General features: G+C 42.6%; 1 protein-coding gene across 29 annotated transcripts in view; it reads right to left on the bottom strand.

Moving 5' to 3' along the window:
* NRXN1 (neurexin 1) overlaps positions 1–13,923 on the bottom strand; it is a 723,656-nt gene extending 709,733 nt beyond the window's left edge. For 27 of the 29 annotated variants that reach the window (XM_084513021.1, XM_084513050.1, XM_084513027.1 and 24 more), the window contains exons 1-2: positions 13,732–13,805; positions 8,684–10,154 (exon numbers count right to left, since the gene is read on the bottom strand). In XM_084513021.1, the coding sequence (XP_084369147.1) occupies positions 8,684–9,422 (739 nt within the window). In that variant the 5' untranslated portion in view covers positions 9,423–10,154; positions 13,732–13,805. The other 2 variants (XM_084513032.1, XM_084513043.1) reach the window with 2 other exon arrangements.
* Between the last annotated feature and the right edge of the window lie 477 nt (positions 13,924–14,400).

Raw genomic sequence — 14,400 nt, 5'->3', positions numbered from 1 at the left:
CATATTTGTAGAACTTTCCTAAAAAAATCCACTGCTTTTCTAGAAGATGGCATCATGAGAAGCATCTGCCTATCCTGTTACAAATACCTGAAATTCACTGTGCTTAGACATAGTGGTATGTGGAGTCTGGGAAGAAGATGTCTCATTAGCCTCTCCTCCTCTTGTCCCTGGACCTTTCAGGTTAAGAGTCCGATTTTACAAATGCATAAAGCATAAATGCATAAATTTTTATGCATTTAGTTGATGCATAAAAATCAGCAGAATCCAGACTTTTTATATCACTTTAATTACTGCTGTACTAATAGTAGTATTAGTGCAGAATGAGTAGAGAATGTCTTTCCTAAAAGGGCTATAGAGTTTTTTTGTTTTTAACTATCATCGGGACCTGATTCTCAGATTTTTATTAATAATATTATTTTTGCATCACAAGACTGTAATTCATCCTAAAGCAAAATTCATCACAGCTGTTCTCTAGACACCCATTGCACAAATTGCTGACACACATCAGCATTTCTGTTGTTACCTCTGGGAACAGGCAAAGAAGAATCAGGATGAGCTTCTAAAGAAAATTAAAATACAGAGATGCAGATCTTCATCCCATGTCTACTCATTAATTCTGTGATTTTCTACATGCTTCTTAAAAAAGGAAGTACATATAATTTTTAAGAAATATATATAATCTTTCTCAAGGAGTCTTCTCTTGACTGAAATACTTCCTTTGACATTGTCATATTTTATGTCTTTTGTTAAAGCCAGAAAGCTTAGAAGGGAAAGAAGATGAACATAAAGGCCATTTTGTATCAGAAATGAAGATGTAATTCTGAAGCTCTGGAACTGTGGCATGCATCCCCAATTGTATAGTGTAATGTCAGTAACCTCCGTAATGACTGTATATATTTTCTTAATTACAAAAAGAAATCACTGTTGGAAGAATTGGTCTAATTTCTCTGCCTTTAAGCAATGCACAAAATAACAAAAAATAACAAAAAGTCAGACCTTTCCGTTTGAAGACCTTATATATTGTGCCACAGATTTAAAGCAATCTGCAACTTGCACACCTACATAGAATTGTCAGTATATAACCCCTACATAGGCAAAATACACTGTTTCTCTGTTTGCAGTGGCAGTAACTACCAAAGTGATGCTATTGAATACACTTCCCACTTTTTTGGTAAAACAGATTTTTTCACAAATTACAGAGTCCCTTAAATGGAAATCAAAGTCCGTTATATAACTTTACTTTTATAGCACTTTTCATGCTCATACATTAAATTTAAAAATTATAATAGCGATGACAACAATGATGATGATGGCCATAAAATCACCATAAAATCATAGAATGGCTTGGGTTGGAAGGGACCTTAAAGATCATCTAGTTCCAACCTCCCTGCAATCAGCAGGGATAACACTCACTACATCAGGTTGCCCAGGGCCAACCTTGCCTTGAACACCTCCAGAGGGTTCCAGCCCTCTGACCATCTTCGTGGTCCTCCTCTGGACCCACTCTAACAAATCCACATCCTTCTTGTAGTTGGGACCAGACCTGTATGCAGTATTCTAAATAACGCCTCACGAGGGTGGAGCAAAGGGTGACAACCACATCAATGGTGATAAATATCTGGATTTATGAAGTCTTTCCAAGTCTAGCCAGACTAATGGAAGACACATTCAGACCAGCTGCGCACATGAAGAAACACAGTATTCTGAACACTGAGCCATGGGTAGATAAGTAGCAAGAATGCTGGCAACTTAAAGCTAGCTTATTAAGTATCAGTTCTATAGACTTAGAAGGTTGCACTATTGTAGAGCTTCAAGTCTTGACTTCAACTAATAGAAATTCTGATATTACAAGATCCCGACTGCCACAAAGAAAATCCTAACAAAAATCCTGTATGGAGCATTAGCAATTTTACCTTAAGAGATGTAAAAAATAAAAATAAAAATAAAAATAAAAATAAAAATAACAACAAAAGCAAAAAAAAATGAACCAAAGCAAAACAACAACAATAAGAAGAAAAATCATCATCAACAACAACAAAACTGGAGAAGTGGCATAAACTGGCTAAGGTCATGGAGGCAGCATTGCAAAAATCATATACTTTTTCCTACTTCATTCATTAGTTGCTGTATTTTACACATGGAAATGCTCTTTGGCTCTGCTGAGTACAGCAAAATCCAGGAGAATGGTTTCAACGATTCATTACAGGAACCCACTAGATGCAACTACTTTTTATTTGGCAGCAGAGAATCCAAGCTTCTGAAAGACTGACTTCTGCATATATGACAGTATAATACAGGCTAGTAAAGTGCTTGTGATACTCTCAGACACCATCACCACAGTAAAGAAACAGAAAGAGTCAGTAGAGAAAGTGCCCATCTTTGTGGGGGAAAAAAAAAAAAAAAAAAAAAACAACTATGTTATTTTTTTTAAAGGTTACTATGATTCCTGGACAGAGTAGAACAAAATAAATGTATCATAGATACTATGTACTTTACTAGTCAGTTCTATATATAACAACACTAACAACACAGCTAAATGTACGTTTGTCACATTATAAAAAATCATTCCCTGAAGGAAGTATATTTTGGTCTTTGCAATTCACTCCTCATGTAGAACATGATATACAACAACTCAGAATGCCCTTCACTGTGCTGTAAAATCATGTGTTTATGAAGGTACACAACTTCAACTTCAGCACAATAAACTAATCAAAGTATTTTTACAGAAGTTGGCATGGCTTCATACTTTCTGAAAGTAACACCAAGTTCTCTGGAAGACAAGGCACTGCATTAATTCCATCAAGACGTTGATTAACCTTTTTGTTTTAAAATATCATCCAATTTTGGTATGTTTGTTAAAAGAAGTGTAAATTATCACAATTGTACATGATAAAGTAAGCCTCAACGTCAAGCTATTTCAGTCAGGAATTGGTTTTACTTGCCAGGTCAATAATGACTAGGGGATAAAATTATGTGTTCTGTAATCCAAACATTTTCCCACAACTCTTTGGCTAGCATCTATGTTTAAAAGGCTCTGAGCATGCCAACCTGCAGCTCACAAAAGATCAAGTGCATTTGGTCCAAAATGCCTGTAAGTCTTGAAGTATAATTACATTAAAATATAGGTAATTTTATTAAGTAATTTTAAAATTCAGAGTGAATTTGACAATGTGACACAATGCCCTGTGCTGCTAGATGTAAATTCTTCTAGCATATTAACATTTTACAATTGGCAATATAGATTCAAAATTGACATGGGCACTGTATCTCAGCTAGGAACAAAGGGAAGCCACAATCTCACTGCATAAAATACTATTGATTTGGGGTACTAAGATGTATGCTATATGCATAAGTGGTCTTTTGGAAGCATTTCAATATCAGCATTTTGAAAGGATTAGCTATATTCAACAAGTAACCTTCTTAGAATATAATATAAAACAGACTGCCAACTCCTAATTACCAGTGACACAGGATTTAAATTGCTGTGATTTTACACAACGCAGATACTGAAATCAATATCCTATAATGCCAAATCCTGGCAAGCAAAATAATATATCAGCTTTCATTAGGAAAATGGTGCAAAATTCTGCTTTAAACTGACATAAGCATTCTGTTTGCATACAACTGAATGCATTTAACATAGTTTTGAACAATTTGGGGATTATTTGACTACCTGTCCTCAAGATTATAGTCAGACAAAAAAAAAAAAAAAGACACTAAAAATATTAAATAAAATCTACACATTTGAGTTAAACTAATCTAATCTGTAAATACAAAAGAATTTTAGTGTAGTCTCTTGTGGATTTCCATTTCTCCTCCTATATCAACATCATCCCAGTGGCTATTGGCACTGACAAGAAATTCAGCATGCAGATCATGTAACAGAGATGAGTGTTTTAGATAAAGATTCTGAAGTGTAAATCAAAACAAAAGTTTTGCTCACAGTATTAACTATTCCATAGTACATGTATATTTAGCTAACTATTCAGGAAGGATAAAGACTGAAGTGCCTACTCTTGCAAGATTGAGTATCTACAGAGTTCAATAGTACAACTCTGAGCACAAACACCTATCTCATAAAAAATATAATTAATGCCAAAATATATTTATATTCAAGACATAAGGGAATTGAATGAATTATAAAATGAAAATTCTCAAAGAGATATAAATATTGGATGAGTTTTTAAAAATTAACATGAAGAAGCAAATATGCACAACAAAGATTCATGTAATATATTCAGAACCCAAACAAACAAATCTAAATGCTGGCTAGCCTAAGACATCTGGAATTTGCTTCCTTAAAAAATCCCTTTCACAATTCATAGCATAGCTGGCATCAAGTTCTGAATATCTGACAAGGAAGAGTATCTCTTACAGTGAACAGCTGCATGAACAGTCCTCAATTTTTCCACAAAACAGAAACTCAGTAGGACAGTTAAAATAAAATATGTTCTAAAAAGGAAGGCTTTGAATTCACAATGTAATTGCCTCTATATCAACCTAATATTAAGACAAGTAGACCAGCTATATCTTAAAAAGATAAATCACCCCATACGTAATTTTTTTTTTTCAAACAGTTACAGATACAGAAAAGAAAAAGAAGCTGGTGTCAATGAGGAACATCTCCCAAAAAAGTGTGTTACGTGCTTTTTATTTCCTCCTTCAGGGGTATCTTTATATTTTCTTGGACAGGAAACTGGACAACATTATTTATATACAAATGAAGATAAAAAGAAAATAATATATATAAATTCTGTCTAAAGTCAGAAGGTCAGTATTTACTGGAGTGATTTGATAATTTGTTGTTGTTGTTGTTGTTCTGAAATTCTAACATAAGAAGCAAAATGGGAAGAAGAACATGAAGGCTCACTGTATTCTCCTTAGGAATCATGTATATATCAGAATATTTCCTTCTCCGTACGAAATCATGTATTCTCCTTACCTTCTAGGACCCTGACACAATTCAGTAATAATTTGATTCTTAAAATCAGTCTTTTTACCAAACAGTTCTCCTTATAATAAAATCAAACCATACCAATTTGATTCTTTTCATCAAATAATACAGTTTTCGCTGAGAAGGTTGTGGTGTATGTCAAAAATTTATCAGAAAATTGATATGGAAATCAGGGTTTACTTGAATGCTAGTCTTATTTCTAACAAAATTTATAATAATTTTATGTACTTTTATTTCTATTGAGTCGCTATTACATGAAATAATATTCTTTTGCCTGTTTCAGTATTAAACAGAAATTTATATTTGCTCTTTTAGAAGCCTCTTTACCCATAAGCACTCAAGACTAATTCACAACAGAACTGCTACAGATCATATTTTTCTGTGCTGTAGGCAGCATGCCCTTGATATTCAAGCAAAACTCCAATACTCTTTCTGCATTTCATACCAAAGCTCCCATTGAAGAGAGTTTATAACTACTGGAACAAAGAACATGACTGAACATAATAAATCTGATTCTTTCCTAGGTTTTACACTGGTGTAGTTCAGATAATAAATGAAGCTACTCCTGTTTTAGACAGCTACAAGGACAGTTAAGCTTGCTAGAAGTAAGTTATATTGCTAGAAGTAAGTTATATGGGTTTTTCAAAACAAATAAAACTTGGTGAAACTTCATTATTTTAAGAAAACTTTACCTCATAAGAAAGAAAAAAGAAAGAGTGATTTTATAATCTCTTAATTTAGTGATAATCTCTCTCTGAAAATAACTTAAATGCCACCAAAAATGCATCCTACGACCTGAAACATTGACTCTTTAAATCAGTTATTTCAAATCTCTCAAATGTGCAAGTCAGGATCAAAATTTTTGAAAGGGTTGGTTTTTTTTGTTTGTTTGTTATTATTGATTTCTAAAGTTCTCATTATACCATTGAACGTTAAACTCTGCACCTAGACAGATGGCAGAGATGCAGAAGCACACTAAATACAAGCTTATATTACATAAATATTTATATATATGTATATATATATATTTCAAAGGAAAATAGAATTTAATGACTATCCTTCACCTTAAAGGCAAAAGGTACCAACTGGGACATCTAGGTACAATTTCAGATAAAAATGGTAAGCTTGGTACTAGAACATTTAGGTCCAATCTCAGATAAAAATGGTAAGTATGGTACCTTTCATATTTAAACCATTTCTAGCCAACAAGCTAAAAAGACAGAGCGTGAGATCTCAGAAGATCCCCTCAAATTCATTGCTATATGAATTGCTATATATATCCTCCATCCTACGCAACGGCAGCCTCTTACTAAGGCTTGTGGGAAATTTAATGGCAACCTCTTGCTAAAGCTTGTGGAAAATTTACACATTCCAGGAACAAAAGATCGTTAACTCAACATCATAATTACTATGTTGGCTATAAGAGAAATAGACAACAGTAGCCAGGGTTTCTTTCCTGATAGATGCAATGGACAGACTTGTCCTTCTGCCTTTTTATATTTCAGAAGATTAAATCAATGTTTTTACAAATTAGTTCAGTATTTTTGGTAGCACATATGAGAAGCTACTAAACCCTTCATCAAACCTGACTGATAGGTTTCAGTTATTTTTTCTCAATCAACAGATACAAACTGCAGGAACAGTTCCATTTATGTTGCTGACAGTGGAAATGTTGTATTCTATTTCAAATGAAATTGGAATCTGATTACTTTATGATGAGACTATGCTAAAATTACACATCTTGCTATTATTTTATAAGGTTTCTTAGTGGTAAAGGGAGGTGTGAGGGAAATCTTGATCCCACTGAGGTCAATTGTAAAAGCATTATCATTTGAATGAAGCCAATACTTTATCCTAATTTGGGGGATTCCAAAATTATTTTGACTGTCATCTTCTTACAAGCACTATATAATTTTTATATATATATATATAAAAACATATATAGTATTCCATTAAGGTTCAATCTAAACGTAAAAATTTTCTTTAAAAATACCTGATGATCTTACTAATTCTGTTAAAGACAAGATGTGCCCTGACTTATTTTACATGCAATTATATAAACTTTTTCATATAAATATTACATGTTCAGAATCATTTTAAATAAACAGCTTTAATGTAAATTGCATATCTTTTTCAATAATATATAAATGACCATTGTCACTTTAATCAAACTGCTACCCCTCCGAACTTGCTTTTCAGTTTATAATAGGGTCTAACTCTAAGATGCTAAGACAACTCAATATTTTATGTATACATATTAAAAAGTTACACTCAAATACTAAATACATTTACATGATTTAGGCTAATATAGAAGATACTTCATTTTACAATTTCTGGGACTGTGTGCAACTGAAAGTATAAACTTCTTATTTTCTGAAACTATCATTTCCTTTTTACTTATTTTAAAAAGTTAATAAGCTTTGATTTTTTTAACGAATGGCAGATGAGAGATAAACAGCTGATAAAGTAAACAAGATGTAAAATGACTGTAGTGTTTTGGGTACTGACACTAAGGACAGAAGATGTTACATAATAAAGCACAAATGATGTTTTCTTTTTTATAATGAGTGAAATTTGATAGAAATAATAAAGGCAAATTATTCAGCCATAAATGTCTTGTAGCCACTCAGTGAATATCTTAATTTGGCATACATAGTATCTTATCTATATTTACCTTCTACATTTCACACTCAGGTCTTCGGTCTCAAATTTTGACATGATTATATTTTTACATTTGTACTTACTTCATTCGTATACCTTTAAGTTTTATTGTAGGTACATATGAGGGTACATGAGTACCCTCTGTGCTTAAGTAGTTTCAAGCAATGGTACCCTTACCAGCCAAATAATAGAGTCCTACATGTATCTGCATTAAATGTTCACACCTCCAATCACCAAAACCAATGGCCACTGAATATGAATCATATTTTACTCAGTGATTTATTTGTAGATGGGATTCAGGAAACTGCTGTTTTTCAAAGCTGTCTTCCTTGGTATAAATACCCAGTAATTTTGTAGTCTTCGAGTATATATTTCCCCCATGCCCTTTTGTCTTCTCTCTAAGCCTGGCATTCCAAATGTCTGAATACATTGCAAAGTACTGTTCACATTTGTATAAAACTATAATCCTCTGTCTAGTCCCTCTCCTCCCCAACAACAATTTAAAGAATTCCCAAATAAATCACTGGTTTTATTCCAATGTTGTAATAGAAGTAGATATCAATATAAAACAGATTCTGGGTCTCTACTACCCTACAAAAATAAACCCAGGTAACCTTTGCACTTAAACTAGTAGAATTCTTCCTGTCGCTTCCCATTCCCAGAATTAATTGCCACCAGCTGCTCATTACAAGCATGCCCACCCCCTCCTTTGACTCTAGCCAAGCATGACATCAGCCACCCCCTCCTGCCTGGGTACCACCTGGCACCAAGGCCCTGTCCTTCCTCTGCCCAGGACAACTCCACATCACACTTTGCTGTGGGAAGACACCCAGATGGCATCCTCCTCCCATCACCCACCCTTGCAGAGAACAGAGGAGTGATGGCACCATGGTCTGCCACAGACACACGTGGGGGGAGGAAGGCAAGGAAGAGGGAAGGCAGCAGGGAGGCAGTGGGGAAGGGAACGAGACCCACTTGTACAGATGAAACTCCATGCAGGCCTGGCCTCCTACCCGTCCCCTCCATTACGCAAAGGGGGCAGTGGGGCAAGCTAAGATGGTGTCTTACCTTCACTGCAGTCCTTCCCCCGAAAGCCTGTTTGGGAGCAGTCACAGACGGCCTGGTCGTTGAGCACTGAGCAGACGCCCCCGTTGAGGCAAACGTCCTCTCGGGCACACAGGCGGCTTTGCTCATCATCCAGCCGCACCTCCTGGCTCTCCACTGGCGATGTCTGTGTGTAGTTGACCCGCACATCCGTTATCCAGCCCTTGAAGGGCTCCCGGTCTTTGACAGAGGATAACGTCAGCTTTAGTGTCGCTGACCGCAGCTCTGGCGGGAGCCCCCCTAAGAATAGGCCACTGAACACAGTCATGTCCCGCCGCTTGGATTTCACCTCCACCCACTTTGCCTCAGCCCGGTCGATGATCAGTGTGGTGTTCTTGAAGTGGCGGCGAATGACCACAGCATGCCAGAGGTTATCATTGACGGCAGTATCAGACAGGAGAGTGGCGGGCTCAGCACAGAAGATGGAGAAGCTGAGCTGCAGCCGCCCACCCTGGGTGAGGATGAGTTCCAGGAAGTCGCAGAAGCCCTCGTCATCGAAGTAGAGCACCAGCCCACTGGAGCTGCGTGTCTTCATGTTGAAGCTCATCTCACTCTCACAGCAGGCGTTCCACTTGGGGAAGCGGGTCCACTGCCCCTCAGCCCCCGGGAACTCCAGCCCACTGCCCAACTCAGCCCAGCAGCCCAACAGCAGGGCCAGCCAGAGCAGTAGGCAGCCCCCACGCCGCACCAGTGCCGCCCCCATCCTGCGCGGCCTGGGACGGGTGAGCGGGGCGGCAGTGCCGGCGGGGGGCGGCGCTGGGGCCCCGGTGGCAGACAGGGTAAAATCTTGCCGGGCACCAGCCACGCTTGGAGGTTCAGGCACGCTCACCCCCGTCTTGGGACGGGGGGGCTGTGAGTGCCCCGCTGGATGAAGTGGGGCACCAGGAAGGGAAGGTGCCCCACCGGTCTGCCACAGGGGAGAAGGCGCTGGTGGGTTTCTTCACTGGTCAGCCAGGCTTGGCAAAAGATGTCTGGGGCTGGGTGAGTCAGCAGAAATTTTCCCCAAAGCCAACATTACCAAAGCTGGAGAAAAACCAAAACTGGTGGCAAAATCCTTTTTTCCAAGTGGATCCAGTAGCTCGCCAAGACTGCAGCAATATCCCAGTATACGTGCACCTCTTTTTACATCCTATCCACCAGCTGTAGTTTCCCAGGAAGCCAATTACCGATCCCAGTGCTGCCTCCCTAAGACGTATCCTCTTGTCAGATCACGGACTGTCTGCCATGGTGCTAAAGCAGCGTCAGCAGACGACAGGACTCATCGCTCATGGTTTCCTGAGCTGCCTCAGTCCCAATGGGGTTGAAACCCAGAAGCTGTCAAACAGCCGAGTGGCTACTTGACATGCAAAGCCTGACAGCTCCTCTTCTGCTTGCTTGCAAAAGGCCAAGACTAAGATCCAGGGGGGTGAATTCCTCTATTGTTTTTGTTTCTAATCTGCAAGGAATTGAAACAGAATAATAAGAAATGATGACTAATAACACATTAAATCATAAAGTTGATCAATAGTGTACATTTGTGATTAATTTTTTATTTGAACTGCTGTTCAACGTTAGGAAAATGAAGTGCTGCTGCTGTAATTTTGGAGTTACTGAGAAATCATAATAACGTGCAGTGCTAAACTTAAATCTTAATGTAAATGCTTACACTAGATTGCATTTTTATGGAATAATCTATATGTAAACTACTTACCATTCCAAAACTTTGAAATACTTTAGTAGCATATTTTCTTATTACAATACTGATGTTCAAAAGAAAAGGATCCTGAAGAGATTTTATTTATCCCGCTATATGGTTTAATTTATTTATAGAAATAGCTGCACCTGTGAAGCTATAGGGTCCTATTAATTCAGATGATGATACCAAGCCTGGTTCTAGTTCATTCTACTATCGCTCAAAAACATATAAAGTGGACTGAGCTCCCAGAAGGAACTGGCAGGTTTCGCCATATGTGGCACACCTACTGGTTTATTTTCATGGGGTGAGGAAAGAATTGCAATGGTTTCTTAGAAGGCTTTTTGAAAATTTCAAACCACATTTTTCCCTGCCACCTGATTTCTTTTGCTGCTGATATTCTCTGTTATGGCAGGGAAAATCCAATTCAAGCCAGCTCTGATGTTGACATTATTCACAATGCAGATCAGCTAATCCCATGTGTTAGTCCTCTGAAATGGGTTGCAGCATTTTATGTATGTTTATTCAGTTGCCCTTATTTAAAAGGACACTCTCCGTTTTAAAAATCATACATATGCCACAGTTCACTCTGTTCCTCTGAAGAGGTCTCTGCATTCAAAGCATTTCAGCAGAGAGGCTCCCCTCTCTATTTTTCTCCCCCAAGCCGCGGTATCTTTTCTGGAAGGTATGTATTAGCAGATCTCTCCTGATGGAGGAGAGGATCTCCGACACCTCCCTCACCCACTGCTTCCCCTTCACCTCCCTCCCACTTCTTAGCCAGCAGCACTTAGGCAAAATATCACGTCCAGAACGGCTGCCAAGCCCTTTGCCGGGCTGGTGGGGGAGGGCGGGAGGGCAGGGACGAGCCTGGCAGAGCAAAAACCTGCTCGAAAACAGGCACACACCTCAGCTGCCTGCACCTGACACGTTCGGAGCCGCTAAGTCACCTCCTACTCTCTCTTTATATTTAATTTCATTCCTCTAAATGTCAACACGTTTATTTTTATTATTTGTCACATGCGAGGCGGGCAAGAGCAGCAAAAGAAAGGCAAGAATCCCCCCCCCAAACTTCATGGGCAGAGCCCAGCCGTGCCAACCAGCACCGGGCAGCACCGTGCACTGCAGGGCAACATAGAGACCCAGGTTTTCCACCTCTCAATACCAAACATCCTGCAGCTCCTCCGAAAAAAGTGGTGCCCACCAGGGCCCGTCGAAGGAGCCGGGCTACCCGCGGCCGCCCCCCCCGCCCACCCTCGCTCATCCGGAGCCACCCGGCTCCCGGTGGCCGCCGTCGGGGTGCCGGGGGCTGGCGGCACAGCACCGCGCCGCCGCTCCGCAGCAGGCACCGCTTCGGGCTTCAGCACCCGGAACAGCTCCGCCCTGCGCGGCCCCGACGGGGCGGCGGCGCCCGGGGGCTCCGCACCGGCCCCCGCCCCGCAGCCTCCGCATCGGCGGGGGGACGTGGGAGCCGGGGGGGGGGCCACACACGAGTGGGTGCACTAGAGGATGGGAGGGGGGAAGGAGAGCGGCCGCGGGGACCCGCTGCGGCGGAGGGAAAGGAGCGGCGAGGGAGAGGGTGTGGAGTGCGATGGGATGCGGCGGGGCGGGTGCTGGGGGGCACACAGCGTGCGCGGGCGGGTTGCCGGCGTGGGAAATGGCTTGCGGGGGGGAGAGGAAGAGGCCCGGGAAAGAGGTGAGGGATGCACAGCCCGGAGAGGGCGGGGGCGGGAGGGGGGAGAGGAAAGGTTAGCCCCAGGGGGGTAGACGGGTGGGGAGTGCATGCGGCAGAGGCCGGGGCGCAAGGTGAGCGGGGCGGCGCGGCTCCCTGCGCGCACGGTGCCTGCGCGGGGGAGCACGGAGGGAAGAGGCAAAGGTGCGAGTGCGAATGCGGAGCACGGCAGGAGGGTGGCAGGAGGCTGTGGTGTGCGCCGGGAGGGGAGCCAGGCAGGAACGCGCGCGCGGGCGTGTGCGTGTGTGCGCGCCCGCCGTGCGTGCCAGAGCGATCCCTACAGGTGTCCGCGGAGAGCCGCCGAGCGGGGATCCCACCTCGAGAGCATCCCTGCCCGCTGCCTGCCTCTGTCTGCGGCGCGCCTGCCTTCCCCTCTCACTCACACGCAGAGCACCAGCAAGAGAGAGAAGGAGGAAGGGGAAGAAAAAAAATCACGAGAGACAAAGAGGGAATGGAAGAAAGGAAGAAAAAGAAAAAGCGGGGGGGGGGGAATTGAAAGATTGAAAAGGAAAAAGACCCAAAAAAAAAAAAAAAAAAAAAAAACACAAAAAAAAACAATTGCTTACTTATTACTGCCGATATAATTTACACACACTGCCAGTAAACAGCACTGTCTTGTCTAGTCATTTCCAAAGCAGAGGGATACTTTCATTCTCAAAGGAGGACAATTTTTTTAAGATATATATGTCTCAAATGGGGTCTAAATTACCATCTAAATTACCAGATATCCCTCCCGGCGATGTACATATGTATACACATGTATGTGGTGAGAAATCCACACAGCTCAACATAAATGTAGCTATCGCATTCAGTGCCTCCACAGTCAATTAATACGCTTCCCCAACCCCCCTACAACCATTTTTTCTTTAAAAATTATGATTTAGTCACAGGTGCCCCGATTGAGCCTTTTCAAATTAGAAAGAGAGAGAGAGACACCCATAGGTCAATAAATCCTTAATAAATGCCAGGTCGGTTGGCATGCACAATCCTTGGCAGAATCCTTATTGTATAAAATACACGGCATTGTCTCTGGGTGCGGGGAAGACCAGAGAGTTCACAAATTACCGGATGAAATAAAAGGATCTGAAAAACAACCTTGCTGCAGCCAAAGGGAGAAGCGCTCTAATTCAAAAGCAGACTTAACAGCCTCATTAATCTTTTCCCTTCATTTCTACGTAATTTCTAGAATCAAGTTCTTTCCCAGGCGGCTGGAATGATCGATTTTGCTACCTTTCCAGCCTGCAGACATATTTATTTTAATACGTTTATGATATAATTTTTACCCCTTCAAAAATGCATACCATCAGCAGGAACCTGAACAGTTTCAAACACATATCAAGGAAGCCGGCTGCCTTCATTCTTCTGGCTCACAATAGAAAATGTCCCAAATTATCCATGCACTTCCTGCACAAACCCCTCGCCTTTTCCAGGCTGCCGCCGAGAAATAACAATCATATTGCGATATTCATTCCCGTCGCTGCCCCGGCTTCGCATTTCACCAAAGCATCTCACGCCAGGGAAAACATGCAGCAGATCGATTTTATTCCTTAAGCCTCGCAGATCCCACCCCCCACCCGCTTTTGCAAGGGATAATAAATTACCGCATCCAACCTTTAACTTCGCCCTCCGCTCCACCATCTCTTCTCCCCGCCATCTACCTCTCCACAACGCCGCATGCAAACCCACCAGCCTCTCGCGCCTCCTCCTCCTCCTCCTCCTCCTTCTCTTCCTCCTCCTCCTCCTCCTCCTCCTCCGCCGCCGCCGCCGCCGGCTCCGCAAAGCGGGGCTCGTCCTCCTCGCCGCCGCTCCGCCTTTACCTGCGCGGCGTGCCGCGGGCCGGGGAAGGCGCGGCCGGCCGGGGGCTGCCTCTGCCGCTTGCCGACGGAGCGGGCGATGCTGCGGGTGCGCGGCGACGGCGGCGGCGGCGGCGGCGGCGGCGGCGGCGGGCGGGGGCGGCCGCCGGGAGCGGGGGGCGGTTCCGCCGCGTGACGCCGCCGCGCCCGTCTGCCCGCCGGGGGCGGTGCCGCACTCGCTGCAGACCCCCCAAAAATCCCTATATTCCCCTCCAAAGGGCCCGCCCGGCACCGCCGCCGCCCCTCAGGGCACCGCCGCCGCAGATGGGCATGGCCCGGGGAGGGGTCGCCTGTGCCGGTCTGGAGGACTGGGGAGGGGAAGGCAGTGGTGGGCAACGGGAGATGGGTGGGGGAGCCTCGGTCCGTCTCCTGAGCGAGGCTGAGCCGTCGGTTTCCTTGGCGTGTTGTGGCAGAGGTGCCCACCGCA

This window comes from Aythya ferina, assembly GCF_964211825.1.
Source record: "Aythya ferina genome assembly, chromosome: 3".
Classification (NCBI taxonomy): Eukaryota; Metazoa; Chordata; class Aves; order Anseriformes; family Anatidae; genus Aythya; species Aythya ferina.
Note: the sequence above shows the minus strand (reverse complement) of the source record. Positions and strands in the feature narration are given on the sequence as shown.